The sequence below is a fragment of the Lytechinus variegatus genome, chromosome 10, assembly GCF_018143015.1.
Source record: "Lytechinus variegatus isolate NC3 chromosome 10, Lvar_3.0, whole genome shotgun sequence".
NCBI lineage: Eukaryota > Metazoa > Echinodermata > Echinoidea > Temnopleuroida > Toxopneustidae > Lytechinus > Lytechinus variegatus.
In genome coordinates, this window is record NC_054749.1 from 5,095,432 (window position 1) to 5,115,133 (window position 19,702).

General features: G+C 37.6%; 1 protein-coding gene across 2 annotated transcripts in view; it reads left to right on the forward strand.

The window, feature by feature from the left end:
* Window positions 1-19,702, forward strand: part of LOC121422338 (DNA-dependent protein kinase catalytic subunit-like) — a 138,228-nt gene that overhangs the window by 67,307 nt on the left and 51,219 nt on the right. For both annotated transcript variants that reach the window (XM_041617316.1, XM_041617315.1), the window contains 15 exons: window positions 417-557; window positions 895-1,014; window positions 1,821-1,964; window positions 2,751-2,890; window positions 3,376-3,507; window positions 4,788-4,896; window positions 10,224-10,354; window positions 11,747-11,896; window positions 12,655-12,828; window positions 13,602-13,700; window positions 14,424-14,634; window positions 15,209-15,398; window positions 16,292-16,492; window positions 17,421-17,536; window positions 17,972-18,103. In XM_041617316.1, coding sequence (XP_041473250.1) covers window positions 417-557; window positions 895-1,014; window positions 1,821-1,964; window positions 2,751-2,890; window positions 3,376-3,507; window positions 4,788-4,896; window positions 10,224-10,354; window positions 11,747-11,896; window positions 12,655-12,828; window positions 13,602-13,700; window positions 14,424-14,634; window positions 15,209-15,398; window positions 16,292-16,492; window positions 17,421-17,536; window positions 17,972-18,103 — 2,190 coding nt within the window. The remainder of the gene's footprint in view (window positions 1-416; window positions 558-894; window positions 1,015-1,820; window positions 1,965-2,750; window positions 2,891-3,375; window positions 3,508-4,787; window positions 4,897-10,223; window positions 10,355-11,746; window positions 11,897-12,654; window positions 12,829-13,601; window positions 13,701-14,423; window positions 14,635-15,208; window positions 15,399-16,291; window positions 16,493-17,420; window positions 17,537-17,971; window positions 18,104-19,702) is intronic.

The window sequence follows — 19,702 nt, forward strand, 5'->3', positions numbered from 1 at the left end:
TTGTTGTGATGATGGTGATAATGATGTAAAGGCCTGGTCCCACTGGCCAACGGAAACAAAATGTATTCATAACGGATACAGCGGACAAGCAAAATTTCGGGGTGGCTTCATCTGTTTTCATCCGCTCTAGAAAATTGGCAACAATGGCAAAGAGTGAAGTCATAGTGGACGGAGGCTCGTTGGATATACAGCGTATGAAACAAGTATGCAAAGAGTACACAATGGATACGTAAATTTTTCCAATGGATGGCTGGATATTTTTCCGTTTTATATCCTCTCTGCATCCGTAAATGCAGTGTGGCCAAGCCTTAATAGTTGTTGGTGATAATGATGGTGGTGATGATGATGATGATTATGGTGATTATGATGATGGTGATGGTGGATTTTCCCTCACGTGTCATCCAACATTTTCCTAGGACTCGAAGGCAGTCTTCTCCCCCGGTGGAGAGTATCTAGAGATGGAGGAGGATGAGCTCAACCAACATGAATGCATGGCTGCGATGACAGGCGTACTCAAACACATGACAACAAACAAAATCAACCCAGACATAACCAAGGTGAGATTGCATATGCAGGCGAGACTGCCAGAGGCACTCCACTTGTTTGTCTAATGCACTGATTCGCTAATGACTGGTGATGAGCAGTCATGAGTGAAATTTTATTACCAGTCATGGTTTATTTGAAAAAGTAGAAAATGATATTTGACTTGATCATGTTTTGGTACGTTTCAGAATATTCTATCCATAAACAAGGTGTAGTACATACATATCACAGTTGTGCTTGAAAAAATACTAATTTGTTTTCTTTTCTCGATAATATAACTTATTTGAAATTGATTGTCATGCCACAACGCCAAGAAGTTTAATGATCTTACTTTGATCTTTTACGATGTAGGCAACCAGAGCTGAAGAAATGCCAACGTGGATGTCGGATCTTCAGAAGAAGCTATCTTCACCATCAACAGAACATAACATCAAGCTCTTCATCATCAGACTAATCATCAATACCCAAGATGTATGGTTAAGTATTTCTAATTCATAAAACTAGACTTCAGTAACTGTTATGAAATTAATTTGATATCGTTTGTCACTTAAACTTTGATGTCATGTATCACTTTGATTGCTGTCATCACCTTCTCTTTGATGGCATTTATCACTTTTGCTTTGATAGAATTCATCACTTCTGCTTTGAAATCATTCACCAATATCACTTTTATGGCATTCATCACTTCTATGTTGATGATTTTCGTCACTTTATTTTGATGACATTAGTCACTTTAGATTTAATGACATTCATCACTTATTTCAGGACATTCATCAACTTCAATTCCAATAACAATCATCACTTTCACTTTGATTGTGATCTTTGTTTAAAATATGATGACATTAATCGCTTACCCTTTGAAGCTATCTTTTACTTTGCATTTTTGACATTCATCACTCTCACTTTGATTGCATTATTTTCTTTCATTCTAATGTTTTTCATCACTTTTGCTTTGAGGACATTCACCATTTCCTTGTGATCACAATTGTCATTTTCATTTTATTGACATTAATCACTTTAAATTTGATAACATCTAATCCATTCAAATCAAAGATATTTTTTGAGCGCCAATTAATTTGTTGCTCAACCAAGGGTATTGATGAGACTGAAAATTTTTAATTTTTTTAAAAAGATGAATATATATGTTTCAAGATTCTTCACTTTCACTTTGATGGCATTCTTCATGTTCACATTGATGACATTAATCGCTTTCATTCAGCTGACTATTGATTGTCTAGTTTTATCAGCCATGGGTTTGTTTTGCTTACATACGAAAGGTGTTCCAGCCTTATGCCAAGTTTTGGCTGATGCCATTGATGCAGTTCCTAGCCACCGCCAGAGTACAGCGAGATGGAATGAATGACATGGTCATGGACATCATGTTGGTCATGCTAGACTGGTCCACCATTGCTGTCCCAGAGGTAAAGTTGTCTAACGAAGGGGGGGTTGCAAGAAAATATTTGCAATCAATCGCAAATATTCTGTTGCAATTTTACAATTAATAGATCAATTTTATCTGTAGCAAATCAGATTACACTCCTTGTTTCAAGAAGCAGATTAGCAATTACTCATAAATTTACAATTAATTACAAGAGGTATGATTGATTTCTCTACTTCACCGGTCTACCAATCTCTGCTGAAAAATCACCAGCGAGTGCAATAAAAAAAACTCATGACTCAAACCTATCCTCGATATTTACATCTAAATAACACTCTAGCAATGATTGTACAGATCTGCCAACCAGTACGTATTAGGCGTATTTAGTACGTTTTTGCAACCAAAATACGGCAGTACGTTTTTTCGTTAAATGTTTTTTGTAAAAAAAAATCTTTTTTTTTGCTTATTTTTATACAAGACCGTAATCCATTGAGAAAAATCATCTCTATATGTCTCTTTTTCATAAAACGTACACAAATATAGTTATTAGATCTTTATTTCAGGTAGCTTGTTTTTTTTCAATCATTTGGGGGGAGATATACACATGTTTCAATGTTTGTTTGTTTTTTCATCTGCAAGAGCAGTGCGCATTTTAGCTTGCATGCAGCTTGGGCGCCGCGATGAGCGAGTTGCCAAGCATTTTATTATGCAATACCCTTTTTTGGGGAAAAATACAGTTTTTTGATTGCAGAATACAGTTTTTCATTCCCAGAGGTTGGCAGGTCTGATTGTAACCCTGATTTTATGTGGGTTTTTTTTTCAACTCCAGGACAGCCGTTTGGCGAGTGGAGTGCTAAGATTCCTCATGGAGAATAGCTACCACGAAAGGAAGCCTGTCATGAAGAACAACCTCGAGGTCATCAAGACGCTGGTAGAATGCTGGAAAAGTGTCATCACTGTACCTACCAGGTCTGTCCTATATAGATTTGCACATTGACCAGCTGTTTTACAACCCATAGCGCACCCATGTTTTGCTGTCTCTGTTAAAGTGCAATATATTATCTTTGTACATTTTGCATTTATACCTTTCTTATGTATGTACTGTTCATTTTCAAATGGACCTGCTAAAATAGTTAGATTTTTGGGCTACTATTCATTTGTATGATATTCAATAAAAATAATGGGCTCATATTCAGTTTAACTTCGGCCTAACTTGTGTGTCAAATGAAGTGATGAAATGAATCTGTACTGTTCAAGATTTGTAATTACAACTTTAGACTAGGGCATAGAATAAAACATTCAAAATATGGGTGAATGTGCCTGAGTCAAATCCCTTCAGACCAAAGAAATCCATTTAACCTGCGCAATTTTTAAATATTGCAAGATGTATTAAATAAAGACATATATGGTCTGGAAAAAAAAGTTCTGTGATCATTTATTTCTTATTTTTTCAGAGTAATCTATGAAAAGCTCCAGGACCGTTCCCCAGACAAAAAGGACAGTGCTGTCGGTATTCATCTTCTTGGGGTAATCCTAGCCAATAAACTTCAGCCTCTCAGTCCCACGTGTGATGTGGATCCCGACAGGTAGGTAGTCTTCTTGGGGTACTCTTAGCTGATAATAACCAATCTCATAGTCCCACATTTGATGTGGATCCTGACAGCTAGCTAGTCTTCTCTGGAGTTATCCTAGCCAATAAACTTCAACCTCTTAGTCCCACATGTGATGTAGATCCCAACAGGTATGCACTTTCCAAAGCAATTTCACTTAAATTCTAAGGACCGTATTCTGAAGTCAGGTTTAACTTAAACTCAGGTTTAAAGTTGTGGTTTAAGTATGGGAAGCCAAACGTATCAAAATTTTTATTAAATTGTATGTTTCTTATGTTTACTGTGCTCTTTCCGGATTTATCGATTGTGAAGACAATCATCTATTTATACTTCCTACACAGTTATGAATGATTTGAGAGCCAAATGAGCTGAAATATGATATCTCTACTGTTGGTGATTTATGTAACAATTGGCTTCCCATACTTACAACCACAACTTTAAACCTGAGTTTAAGTTAAACCCAACTTCAGAATACGGGCCTAGGTGTTTTCCATTCATGCTTTCAATGCTGACGAGTAGGATTAGAAATTACTCTTGCCTCTTCTTTGTGGTTAAAGTGAGGTCGAATTAATAAAGCTTTAATGTGATAGCACATTTTACTTATCACTCTAAAATTAGCTTGCAGTTCTTTGAAAAATATATTCTTTGTACTAGATTTCCTATTTTTGATTTCATGGTGTAAGAATTAAATCATTGTTCTGTACCATTTGGAAGTGGAGAAACTTCATACATGTACATTATGTGATGGCATTCCAGGCCCCTAAACATAATGATAATTATAATCATGATAAAACTTAGTATTATTATTGCGCATTTTCCATCTTTATTAGATGCTCAAAATGCAGAGTGAACAGCCTTTTCATTTCTTTGCTTAAAGTTTACCATACAGAATTGCTATCAAGTATGACAAGCTTAGGGGTAAAATGAAAGTCTGAGGAATTTCCTGATTATCAAAAGAATATGTTTGAACTTTCTACCTCCCGGTTGTGAGACGGACGCTCTACCAACTGAGCCAACACACCGGTTGGAACTAGAGTTCCAACTCAATTACTAGGTATACAGTTCTTCATATTCTTTTGAACTCTACTGGGTACACATTTAACACCTGGGTGGAGAGTGGCAAAGTGTGGATTGATGCCTTGCTAAAGGACAATAGGCCACTGATGTATGCGAACACAGGACCCTTTGATTACAAGACAAGAGTCAGAACTGCCACAACACGACGCTTCAACTTCTTGCTATCTTGCTTTTTCTAGGTTTTACTCTGCACTGGCATCCAACATTGACAACAAGTACAAGGCAGTTCATGGGGCAGCAGCTGAGGTCATCGGCATGGCGATGAAACAGATGGCAGAAACTGATCAGGTTTGCTCAAAATTCGTTCACTGTATAGATAATGAAAATACTAATAATGATATCATGAAGTATTTATATGAAAATTAAAACCCATATTTTATGAAAATCCGTATTTTTTTGTTCGAAATAGACATGAAATGAAACACAAAAAATTTGCCCAATTGATCTTGGGCCCGGCAGCCGCTGTGCAGCGCCAGATCGACGAGGATCTATATTTTTAAATCGTTGAACGCCAAACAGGGTAGCAGCAACTCTCATCTTTTAACGTCTTTTGGTCTGATGCTGCCGGGGTTCGAACCCCGACCTGGTTGTAAGACGGTTACTCTACCAACTGAGCCAACACGCAAGTCATATAGCGCTTAATATTACCCTGACGTTAGCATGGCTGCCCAGATCAGTTGCTTGAGCATTCTAGGAATTCCTTCCTACTGGATACCCATTTTGAATATATTACATTTTACAACAATTGTGAAAACACCAACATTACACCTGCAAAATAGATGAAATAGATGAATTAAAAAACTATTCTATAGATTTTATGTTTTTATTTGGACTTTGATAACTTACTAGTATCTTATTATTCTAATCATCATTATTATTATTGTTATTATTTCTATTATTAGTGATTTAATAATGGTTGCAATAATATCAGAAAAATTATAGCACACTTTATACACTGTACATATGAATGTTGAATTGTCTTTCCTGCAACTAATGAGAAATACAATACAGAAATAATGTGAATAACGCAACTTGAATACGAAGGATCAATGTGTTAATCATTACGTATATTATTTTTTTTTTATTATTAGGTGGTCTGTCTATGACAGATCACCTATTGATTTTGTCAGAATGATGTGCCCTCCATTTTTTTGATCATGCCCATATTTCGCTTGCAAAGTTGGACTTGTAATTCTCAAAATTACTTACGTGTATTCTCTTTGGGGAATATCGTGGCTGAATGGATAACGCATTTGACTTGCTTTCTAAAGGGCGCAGGTTCGAGTCCTGGGGTAAACATTTTTTTACCACCTCGTACATGATCCTTTATGATAATTTAATGGCGAGAATAAAGACAGACCACCTAATTCGTCCGCATGACGAATTAAATTCTAGTTTCTTTCTTTCTTTATTCTTGGCACCTATGTTTGTCGCCAACTTTTCTCGGAATTGGCTGAATCAATTTTGCTGATTTTTTCGTCATACATAGAATCTATCATAGAGACGGCATACTAAGCTTTTCAAGGTCATATGGTCATGATGACGTCATCTACGCGCCATTTTGTAAAATTCTTCATTTGATCATATCTTCATTATCAATTATCAAAAATTAACAATATTTACATGACATTAACTTCAGGTCAAAGGTCAACTGTCAATGTCATCAAAGGTCATGTAAAGGTCATGACGTGCGCGCGCGTCAAAGGTAAAAAAATTCTCCAAATGGCCTATAAAATTTTTTGGGTACGTTTCAGGTCATTTTAAGCATTTCGAAAATGCGCGCGCGCACATATGCGCGCGTGTTTTCGCGCGTAACGCCCTAACGCAACACAGAAACACCGTTTTTTTGCATCATTGAATTGATAATGAAATTATGAGCAATTTGATACCATGATCAACCTTCTACGACCATTAATAACGAAATTAACACCAGTTAAAGTTTGCAGCACGTGTGCGCGCGAGCTCTCACTATAGGCCATATATGGGCAAAAACATGCCTATTGCAAATTCACTGTAGCTCTTTAAATAGTCCATTGACCCCCAATTTTTTTTTCATATATCGATAGAGTATGAGTTGTAGATTTGATTTCATGTCATCAATGTCCCTAAATTATATCATGACGTCATCAAAATGGCGCCTAAACTAAAAATTTCATTTTTTCAAAAATGACGTCATCAAATTTATGCAAATTTGGTTGTAACTTCTCGAATATAGATTGTTTTTCGCCCAGATTTCGACATGTTGTAGATTAGAATGTATTCTTTCTCCTCAGTTAACATGAATTTTCGTTTTGAGAAATGCATCATTGCGTAAAACAGCGATGAAAAGAGGCATGTCATTTTTCCTCATTTTGCGTGTAATCTCTATGGGACATGACTTTTTCTCAAAACTAGAATCGACATTCCTTTATTTTGTGAGCCATATCTCCATTTCTTCTTGTCAGTTTTCCCTGAGCTTTTAATATGTTGTAGCTGAGATTCTGGGCTCTCGGTAATGTGCCCCCATTTTTTTGATCAGATGCCGGGATCATGCCCATATTTTGCTTGCAAAGTTGGACTTGTAATTCTCAAAATTGCTTACGTGTATTCTCTTTGGGGAATATCGTGGCTGAATGGATAACGCATTTGACTTGCTTTCTAAAGGGCGCAGGTTCGAGTCCTGGGGTAAACATTTTTTTACCACCTCGTACATGATCCTTTATGATAATTTAATGGCGAGAATAAAGACAGACCACCTAATTCGTCCGCATGACGAATTAAATTCTAGTTTCTTTCTTTCTTTATTCTTGGCACCTATGTTTGTCGCCAACTTTTCTCGGAATTGGCTGAATCAATTTTGCTGATTTTTTCGTCATACATAGAATCTATCATAGAGACGGCATACTAAGCTTTTCAAGGTCATATGGTCATGATGACGTCATCTACGCGCCATTTTGTAAAATTCTTCATTTGATCATATCTTCATTATCAATTATCAAAAATTAACAATATTTACATGACATTAACTTCAGGTCAAAGGTCAACTGTCAATGTCATCAAAGGTCATGTAAAGGTCATGACGTGCGCGCGCGTCAAAGGTAAAAAAATTCTCCAAATGGCCTATAAATTTTTTTGGGTACGTTTCAGTTCATTTTAAGCATTTCGAAAATGCGCGCGCGCACATATGCGCGCGTGTTTTCGCGCGTAACGCCCTAACGCAACACAGAAACACCGTTTTTTTGCATCATTGAATTGATAATGAAATTATGAGCAATTTGATACCATGATCAACCTTCTACGACCATTAATAACGAAATTAACACCAGTTAAAGTTTGCAGCACGTGTGCGCGCGAGCTCTCACTATAGGCCATATATGGGCAAAAACATGCCTATTGCAAATTCACTGTAGCTCTTTAAATAGTCCATTGACCCCCAATTTTTTTTTCATATATCGATAGAGTATGAGTTGTAGATTTGATTTCATGTCATCAATGTCCCTAAATTATATCATGACGTCATCAAAATGGCGCCTTAACTAAAAATTTCATTTTTTCAAAAATGACGTCATCAAATTTATGCAAATTTGGTTATAACTTCTCGAATATAGATTGTTTTTCGCCCAGATTTCGACATGTTGTAGATTAGAATGTACTCTTTCTCCTCAGTTAACATGAATTTTCGTTTTGAGAAATGCATCATTGCGTAAAACAGCAATGAAAAGAGGCATGTCATTTTTCCTCATTTTGCGTGTAATCTCTATGGGACATGACTTTTTCTCAAAACTAGATTCGACATTCCTCTATTTCGTGAGCCATATCTCCATTTCTTCTTGTCAGTTTTCCCTGAGCTTTTAATATGTTGTAGCTGAGATTCTGGGCTCTCGGTAATGTGCCCCCATTTTTTTGATCAGATGCCGGGATCATGCCCATATTTTGCTTGCAAAGTTGGACTTGTAATTCTCAAAATTGCTTACGTGTATTCTCTATGGGGAATATCGTGGCTCATTGGATAACGCATTTGACTTGCTTTCTAAAGGGCGCAGGTTCGAGTCCTGGGGTGAACATTTTTTTCCCCATTTTTTGTCTCACCTGCGAAGCAAAGTGAGACTATAGGCGCCGCTTTTCCGACGGCGACGGCGACGGCGGCGGCGGCGGCGGCGGCGTCAACATCAAATCTTAACCTGAGGTTAAGTTTTTGAAATGACATCATAACTTAGAAAGTATATGGACCTAGTTAATAAAACTTGGCCATAAGGTTAATCAAGTATTACTGAACATCCTATTAGAGTTTCATGTCACATGACCAAGGTCAAAGGTCATTTAGGGTCAATGAACTTAGACCATGTTGGAGGAATCAACATCGAAATCTTAACCTGAGGTTAAGTTTTTGAAATGTCATCATAACTTAGAAAATATATGGACCTAGTTCATGAAACTTGGACATTAGGTTAATCAAGTATCACTGAACATCCTACATGAGTTTCACGTCACATGACCAAGGTCAAAGGTCATTTAGGGTCAATGAACTTTGGCCGAATTGGGGATATCTGTTGAATTCCCATCATAACTTTGAAAGTTTATGGATCTGATTCATGAAACTTGGACACAATAGTAATCAAGCATCACTGAAAATTTTGTGCAAGTTTCAGGTCTCATGATTAAGGTCAAAGGTCATTTAGGGTCAATGAACTTTGGCCGAATCGGGGGGTATCTGTTGAATTACCATCATAACTTTGAAAGTTTATTGGTCTAGTTCATTAAACTTGGACATTAGATTAATCAAGTATCACTGAACATCCTGTGCACGTTTCAGGTCACATGACCAAGGTCAAAGGTCAATGAACTTTGGCCAAATTGGGTGTATCTGTTGAATTACCATCATAACTTTGAATGTTTATGGATCTGATTCATGAAACTTGTACATAAGAGTAATCAAGTATCACTGAACATCCTGTTCGAGTTTCAGGTCACATGATCAAGGTCAAAGGTCATGTAAGGTCAATGAACTTTGGCCATGTTGGGTTTTTTGTTGAATAACCATCATATCTCTGTAAGTTTATTGGTCTAGATCATAAAAAGTGGACATAAGAGTAACCATGTATCACTGAACATCTTGTGCGAGTTAGAGTAGTATTCAAAGTCAGCACTGCTGCTATATTGAACCGCGTGATGCAGGTGAGACGGCCAGAGGCATTCCACTTGTTTTTCTTTTTACCACCTCGTACATGATCCTTCATGATAATTTAATGGTATAAAAGTTAAAATTTAGCAAGATAAAACAGATTTTAATTACTTTTTTTCATATCACATGTATTGTCATACATCAAAGAGACTCTTTTCACAGTGCTTTATCATCTCCCGTCTTTCACAAGTATTCCATCCATAATGAGCATTCCGTTGTCATCATGAAGATCATATTGATCTGCATGAACATGGTAATAGTGATCATGATGGCGAGAATAAAGACAGACCACCTAATTCGTCCGCATGACGAATTAAATTCTAGTTAGTCTTATTATTGTTGATATTATTGTTATTAGTAGTACTATCGTTATTATTGTTGATATTATTACTATCATTGTTATTATTATTTCTATAATTATGAATATTATTATGATGAGTTATATCTGTTTTAGATCACGGATGGCCATCTTCATGAAGTAACCTACAAACAGCTCCATCAGCTCCAGTTAGGCTCTGGAAAAGAAGTCATCTTCATCACATGTCTGCATAAGATTCATCTCAGTTACCCGGTCTTCACCGATAGGTTTGTGATTTTTTTTCTTTATCATTGCAGAGGAGTTTCAAAAGTTCACTATAATTCTCGGGGTGTTTCACAATTCAAGAGTTAAGTGTGATTAGCATCATGAGTAAATTTGGAAGTTCACATGATATGTAATGCAAAATCTTATTGATCAATATGCAGTAGCTCCTATCCTCTTAACCCGATTTGTCCAATCCGGTGATGCCTTTTATACCACATGTAACTGGGAATTTAAGTGCGACTCTAAGTCAGACTTGGGTCTCTTTTAACCCCCCCCCTCTGGTTATTCAGGCAATTTTTTAAGTAAATATAACTTCTACCCTTTTTTATTGGTGTTTCCATTTATTTTATTTTCTTAACTGCACCAATAGCATCTTCTTTTGATGGTTATTGCTTCTTTTATAAAAATGTCCACATTATCATTATTATAATTATTAGTTTTATTATTATTACTGCGACTACTACTACTATTTAATATCTAACTTGAAGACTCTATTCCAATGGAAGATGGTTCCAAGCTATGAAGGGGTTACTGATAACAAATTGTTTTTTCTAGCACAGAGATGAAAACAAATTAATTGTACAATTTGGGCTTTTAAAGTTTAAGAGAATCATATGGGTCCCCTAACGCAAATGTTAGCGATTAATCGCTAAATGAAATGGCCTATCAAGATCATTGTTGCATGCACATTTTGCTAGGTAGACTGACGAAGAACCAATCAGAATTGTTCTTTCAAATTAGCGATTAATCGCTAACCTCTGTGTTACGGGACCATGGTGAATAGAATAGGGGAGCTGAAAAGGATTCACTGCTGGTTAATTATAATTCTACTACTAATAATAGGCATTTGTATGGTGCCATCTATCTAATAATACTCTATTCCGAGGTGCATTATTATTACCCCGGCTTTAGCTCGAGCTGCCTTTCAGCGCTCATGCATTCAAGGAATTAATCCTGCTGGGTACCCATTCACCTCACCTGGGATGAGGGCAACATGTGGATAAATTTCTTGCTGAAGGAAATTACGCCATGGCTGGAATTTGAAGCCACGACCCTCTCAAAGTCAGAAGACTAATCCACTGGGCCACAACGCTCCAAGAGGATTCTGAATAATGCTGGCAGTATGAATGCAGTCAGAATGTAGTGTGGTACTCAAAGGTTAGGGAACCTGAACATATCTTTGGTGTTCAAGTTCTGTCATGTTTTAGAAATTTAATTGTGAAGTCGGGTGATTATATGACATTCAATGAAGTTTGTTTCTCTGGGCTTGTCAAGCCAAATTGCAGTGGTGTTGTATACATTCAACACTAGGCATGAAGGAGTGCATGTTGTGGTGGGGTTCGCTAACTTGTCTAGTGGATCTTTAAATGTGTAGTATGGTCTTTTTGTTGTAGATTCATGAACAAGCTGTTGTTCATGTTGCCTTCAATCCATGGTCAACCAAAGACGGAATGTCTTCAGATCATCACAGCCAGGATAGAACACATCGACAACGCTTTCATTGAGATGAAGAATAAGAACATCCTCGCTCTTCTGACACACAAGTAAGGCCCATAATCATCTTTCATCATTCCTCATTCTTTCATTGATCATCGATTGATGTAAAAAAATAATTGAAAGGATTTTAATGATGTGCCCTAAATAATCTATCCCAGTGGCAGACCCTGACCCAGAGGAGACAATGATTGGAGGGGAACTGTATTGTTTTTGAACAATGCTGCGCCCCTCCAATAATTTGTCTCCTCTGGTCACGGTCCGCCGCTGGTCAATCCAGTTTACCCTTAAAAAAAAATCAGTACAAGTTATGAACCATAAATTATCAAGCTGGTTTAAATTTCTCGTAAGAATCTGAAAGCCTTTCAAGTCGTATGCCAGAAATATTCCAAATTATTTTTTTAGAATGTAGATTTATTTGTTCTGATAGTTGAATCTAATGAGTTTGACTTTTTACGTGTGTGTGTGTGTTTACCTATCTTTCTCTTCGTCACTCTTATTTCTTTCTTTCTTTCTTCCTTTCCTTGCCTTTCCTTTCCTTTCCTTTCCTTTCCTTTCCTTTCCTTTCCTTTCCTTTCCTTTCCTTTCCTTTCCTTTCCTTTCCTTTCCTTTCCTTTCCTTTCCTTTCCTTTCCTTTCCTTCCCTTCCCTTCCCTTCCCTTCCCTTCCCTTCCCTTCCCTTCCCTTCCCTTCCCTTCCCTTCCCTTCCCTTCCCTTCCCTTCCCTTCCCTTCCCTTCCCTTCCCTTCCCTTCCCTTCCCCCTTCCCTTCCCTCTTCCCTTTCCTTCCTTCCTTCCATCCTTCTTTCAGAGATGAAGCCGATCAGTTGACAAGTCTCAAGTTAGTCGATGGGATGCTTCCCAAGCTTCAGCCGTCGGAGCTTCTCTATCTCCTTCCCGCCATCAAGGACTTTGTCTCTCATCCTAGCCCTACCTGCCGAGATGCGATGTATTCCATTCTCATGTGGATCTATGATAACTACAGGTATTCTTTTTTTTTTAATTCTGTAATTAGAAACCTTCTGCAAGGCCATATTATAAGCATGCAAAGGGATTTTGAATTTATTTGATCTGAGACGCGTTTCCACGATGGTCATCGTCTGTCGCTTTCATTAATCTATTAGCTAGAGTTGATACTCGGGAAGAAAATTAGTAGTACCTATTCAAGTTAAGTTGTGCATTTCGTAATACCAGGGTCAACAACATTTCACAACATTTCTGAGATAGAACGCACTGCCAGTGAGACATGGTAATTAAAGTAATAGTTAACTGAACGTTATATGTTGTGGCAAGGTATTCCAGGGACCCGTCTTACAAAGAGCTGCAGTGATCCGATCAATCGCAACTATGGAAAGCCAGCAAAGTCAACGTATGAAATGCATGTTTGTTGAAAAAAAATTCTAGATATGAATATATATCCATTGTGTTCTCTTTTGTTTACAAAAGACATTTTGCGAATTTCCTGTAGAAAAAATTATGACCTTAATGGATTTCCATAGAGTTACGATTGATTCAATCAGTCGTAACTCTTTGTAAGACAGGGCCCCGGATAATATTTTAAAGAAAATCCATGAACCTGAAAATGTTATTTGGGGATTCAACTTTGAAGTATGAGATGTACAGTGTAGTATTGGAATACAAAAGGAGAGTAAAATACCTGGTTGTTATAATCAATGTTGCCTACCGTGAAAGAAACAATGTCAAAATATACTGAAATTCATTCGATGTAAAATTTCTTGTTTGATCATGTTTATTTAGGGAAGACGATAGGAGAGACGGTGAGGACGCTGATAAGGCGCTATCTATTGCTAAGGATTCCCTCCTGCAAGGCCTTTCTGATCAGGAAAACTACCTACGGTAACAATCATTCCTTCCCTATCACATAATAATAATAGTCAGTTCTTGTATAGTGCATATCACATTATGAATAACATCTCTATGCGCTTTCAAAGGACTTGGATATTATGACCCCAGCTGTAGCTCAAGCAGCTTTTACGCACTCGGCATTTCAAGGAATAAATTCCTGCCAGGTACCCATTCACCTCACCTGGGTTGAGTACTGCACAATGTGGATAAATTACTTGCTGGTCCTGCTCCAAATGATAATGATGTTGAAAACACCACTTGACAGGTTTTTTTTGTGCTAGAAATTATTGTCTTCTTCTGTGGCCTAAACTTCAGTCAGTCATTTAAAAAAAATTGTTTGTATTGGAAGACCACCCTGATGATAAGTTGGTTTTTCAAAATGCGGAAAATTTGAGAAAAATATTGATGAAGGTTAAATGAAAATCCATCAAAGCATAAGAGAGTTGTTTTTTTAAATAATACATTTGTTTGGTCATATGCAAGCAGCCTCCTCATATATCATGTGATGTACCATAAATTCGAATTTTAATGAAATATGATGAATGTAAATATTTTTCTTACAGAAAGGGTTAAAAATGATGTGTCTGTTGATATATACTCAGCACAAATTAAATCACCTTCAAATTTTTGAGAAAATGGCATTTTGGGGAATTCATGAAGACCTAACATATAGGGAGTCGGACATACAAAATTCATGGAATTGTTCTCTTGCAGATTGAGAGTGAGTAATTTCTGGAGCCACGAAACCCGTCTCCCTAAAGAGACTCTAGGTCGGCTCATCGCCATGTTGAGATGCATGTACTCCCCTTCCACGGAGAATCGTTACCTTGGTTACGCCACCAATCTACTGCTAGAGATGACCTCCAAGAGCCCTGATTTCAAGAGAGAAATCTTTGACCATCCATTATCAGCTTGTAAATTTGAGGTATGAAACAGTCTGCTTGATGATTTGTCATTTTTCATGTAGATTTAGTGATTAACATTTCAGACTATTTGCATGTGTATCTTGAATTATCATTTTGTGTGTGTGGATTATCGATGTTTCTTTATTATATTAGAGCATTATAAGCCATACTAATAATATGCATCAATGTTGATCGTCATATTAATGCCATTTCCCTCATTTTTTCTTAAATTATAAAAAATTAGGGCTTTCTCATTCTGATATCTACATCTTCACATTTTCATGTAGAAATTCTCTTCTTTTTTGTCAGGAGGGCCCTTTCTGAGATATCATTTCCTTTTTTACATTCCCTTGTCTGATTATTTTCAAGCCATCACTATTTTATTTTTCTTATAAGTGACACTGCTTTCACACAAAACACAAATCAGTCATTTACCAAGAAGATAACAAAACAGCAATGACACTTAATGCATCGTATGTCACATTACAGGCAGTCCATATTTACCACTATCGCCTTTTTATTTTTCTTTGATGCTGCTTTCACAAGATGACACAACAGCAATGACAGCTCATGCATTCACTGTTCACTTTACAGGAAGTGCAGATCGACCACTCCTGGCGACAGCGCCACGCAGCAATATCCACCCCTAAGTTCGTGGAGACGCAGTTGGGCCAGTCCCAGGGTAGTATGAGGGGATCCCCCTCGTCCCAGAGTATGGGCATGGGAAGAGGGCAGCTCAGGGCAACCCAGGCTACTCAACAATTTGCCCCAACTCAAGAGAATGGTGAGTGGTGGTTGTCCTTGAGGCGGGGCTTGAGAGAAAAACCCAAGGGCCCGTATTCTGGTTTGATTTAAAATCTGGTCGAAAATTGCGGTTTAACTATGGATAGCCAATTATGACATAAATCTCAAACAGCCAAAAGTTGAACTTGTTATCTCATTTGAACACTCAAATCATTCATAACTGACCTGAAATAATTACTGAAATGGTTCTCTTCATTATTAAACCATGGGGAAAGAGCCAAGTATAGGAAACATAATAAGAAACCTGTAAGTAGTGTTATGAATAGAGTTATGGATATCCCTCAATGTCAATATTCTTCATGAGTATGATATCACATTCAGAAAACATTTAAACAGATGTATTCATTCTAGATGTAGGGATTGTAGACTTTCCGTAGTTGTGATTGATAAGGTTATATTTAGAAAACAAAGTAAGTGAAGTATGCATCCTAAATGCTGGATTTTCAAGTTTACCCATGTGATTGATCAGTTTATATTCATAAACCCATTGTAAAGAGACATAAGCACTCTAGGTGTTGGGGTAGAAGTCTACCCATAGTTGTGATATTAATTATAATAATGATGGCATATTTACCCAGGGTAGCCACTTCAGTTCCGAAAACTGTTCTCCCAGCGGGCCCTGCTATTTTTATTACCCGGCTAAGCTAGGCTACCGTTTCAGGTGCACACCGCTTTTTGAGGAGTTATTTCCTGCCGGGTACCCATTAACCTCACTTGGGTTGAGTGCAGCACAATGTGGGTGAATTTCTTGCTGAACGAAAACATGCCACGGCTACCCATGACCCTCTGTTTGAAAGGCGAGAGTCAGAACCACTAGACCACAACGCGCCCACAGCTGATCAATCAGCTAGACCTTGTTGTATCTTTTCATAGCTGCTGCCAGCCGCAAGAACGCCTACAACTGGTTGACGGGAAGCCAGGACACGTTTGCTGATTATTCTTCTTCATCTTCATCGGCAAGCGAGTCTTCCTTGCTCTTCACGATGGGGTCTCTACCGAAGAGAACTGATGCGTTCAAGAGCAGCAAGCAGGACACCGGAGCAGGTGGAAGCAGAGGCAACGACACCAGGAAAGGTCTGTAGACAATTTTATAGAGACATTCCAATAGGGTGTTTCATAAAGATATTCAAACGTTGCACATGACCTTACAATTGACTTGTGACCTTTTGATGTTTTATTTGCTTTTTGCTTTTATTGCTTATACAAAATTATAAATCTAGATTTGTCTCCGTGGGAGACAGGCCAGATTTTCCTAACACTTGTAGGAATTGCTTTAATTCTCTACTGCCATTCTAGAGAACTTAAAATAGCCCTTCATTTTAAAAACATTAATATTCAACATCTGAATTCAAATTGGGTTTCACTTAGTCAATGATTCTGCTCTTTGGTACAATATTGATTTTGTTCACAAAGACAATCCTGCCGGATCTATACATTTCGTCAGCATTCATCCGAACCGTTTTATCAGTCAATTTTGGTAAAAAAATGAAAGTGCAAGTCCTATTCTATTTGTAACTAAATTTCTAGGCAGCAATTTATTTTAATTTCTGAGATATGAGGGAATTTTCTTGACGATGCCATACAAAGTTTTATTGAAATGCGCAAATCCTATTGGAAACTTGTACAGGAGTAGAGCGATATGACGTTTTGACTGACCACGATTTCAATGCGCGCAGTCATTCAAACCGTCGTATCGGCCGTCAGCACTGCATTGACTTTGCACGTAAAAAGCGATACAACGTTTTGACGCGCATTGAAATCGCTGTCAGGGTTGTTGTATTCCCTATTGCGTTTTTGTATAGGGAAAATCTAAACTGCTCAAAACGAAATTACAAGCATGGTTCTCTTTTGCAATATTTTCTCTGATTCTTGGTTTTGTGTAAAAATAAGGATACCAATGTCAGTCAAGCAGTTGCCTTGGTCTTTCCAACCATGTATTTTTCTAGCAATGAATTTGTTGTAAGGCTTGTCTTCAAGTCTTAACTTTTATTTTTGCTACCAGCCCCCTCTGAAGGCGAGAAGGAGATCCAGCGCCTCAAGAGACGATTCTTAAAAGATCAGTCATCTCAGAGTGCATTCTTTGCTAAACGAGCAACCAGACAAAAACAACTCAGAGAGGTAGATTTTATTTCTTACCTGTCCTAACTTTATTTATTCTCAATTTTTGTACAAATCTATCTTTTTACCTTGTCTAAAAAATGTTGTGTGTGTGTTCAGCTCTCACTTCATATATCGTTTTGAAGTAAAATCAATCATGCTTGAAATTCTGAAAGAAGATTGAAGTAAAAACTTGAAATGTAAGGTTTCAATTCATTTCTTATTTTAAAAGTTAGGCAACATTTAGTCATTGATAATTTTGGGGTTAGGGGTCTGCCATTGTGGCAAAACCATGGTAACAGGGCTCAGCAGCCAATCACAATCAAAGTTTTTATACATGTGGTAGTTACAATAATGGCAAAATTACCATACATGTAGTTGTGACTCTTTATGAAATCAGACACCAGACTTCAGTTTTATTTAAATTTGTGTGTGACCTTTGACGATTTTTTTCAGGAAGTACAGAAGAGCCAGAGGGAGCGTAGGTTTGCCCAAGTAACGATGTATCGTCAGTATAGGACTGGAGACCTGCCGGACATCCAGATCAAACACTCTGACATCATCGCACCCCTGCAGGCGTTAGCACTGGTAAGGAATTATGTTTGGTGTAAAGTGTTTTATACATGTAGTTAGTGTAAGAAGGTGGATTTATTTGTATCAGTATAGGACTGGAGACCGACCAGACGTCCAGATCAAACACTCTGACATCATAGCACCCCTGCAGGCTTTGTAATTGGTAAGGAATTTGCAATTGGTGTAAAGTGTTTGCTGTTAAATGTTTGGTGTAAAGTGTTTGTTGGTTATCATAAGAAGTGGAACTGTCTGTTTGAGTATGGGGCTGGTGACATTCTTGATATCCAGACTAAGCATTTTTGCATCATAGCACCTCTGCATTCCATAGCACTGTTAGATAATATGTGTTTGGTGTTAAGTGTTTGTGTAAGAAGGGGAATTTATCTGTATCAGTAGAGGACTGGAGATTTAGGACACATTCAGAGGACCTGTTCTTAAGTTAGAAATAACTTTACAAGTGTCTGGTGATCCTTTCTTGTGTTACGTGATATATCCCTATGTCGCTGATTTAGCACCTTAGAATATGTTCCAGTTGTGGGTAAACTCGTGGATAACTTTACTAACAGGTTTATGAAACAACTCCCAGATTAAACACTCTTGACATCAAAGGACCCCTTCAGGCTAGTATAGCACTGATGAGGACTTTGCGTTTGGTGTTAAGTATCTATTACTTGTAGGGACAGTGATTTTCCGCGATCGCGGAAAACGGACCTAATTCACGGAAAGGGCCTTTTGAAACGGAAAGTGGCATTTCAAACGGAAAATCACGGAAAACGTATTTTCCCTCAAAATACACAGAATATCAACAGAAATTACTCCAAAATCACAGCAAAATGAGAATATTGAATGGCCACAAAACCCCAGAAAACACGATCTCACTTCGCTACAATCATGACAATTCACACATCGTGACTGCACTCGACATCAGCACACTCGATTGTACCCCGCGGCCGTACCCGGCCGGCCGGGTTGAGCTTCATATGCACACATATCGTTCCAACTACACGGTCGTGTGTTGCTGCCCTCTATGTTTGAAGATGTAACAGCACGATATCGTGGTCTTAAAATCCAAGATGGCGGATTGGCCAAAGTCGTTGACAGATAACGATGTAAAAAAACCCCAAAATAATCGATGAAAATCGTAAAATAATGCTAATAATGTGAAAGGTGAGGATGTATGCATGCTAAATATGTTCATAAAATAATTTATGCACCCGCATAGATCCGATTAGAACGGATTCTATTGTGTTGTTGGTACAGTAGCAGATACAAATTTTGACCAGTGCGAGTGTACGTGTTGTGATTTTGCTATTCAATGTGTAAACGGAATTGCCACTTTTCCGTGTGTACAAAGTCTATGGGGAAACGGAATTTCCGTTTTCTGACATGCTGAAACGGAATTTGGGATTTTCTCAAACGGAAGAGGCATTTCTTTTAAACAGAAAATCACTGTCCCTATACTTATTGTTGAAAAGGGATTTATCAGGTCATTGATGTGCATCTTTCTACACTTAGAAAACTCAGTTAAATACTGGAACATTAGAATAGTACTAGCTAATTTTGGCACTTTGGTGGTGTAGAAGTAACTTCATATCAGTACATCAGGACAGTTTG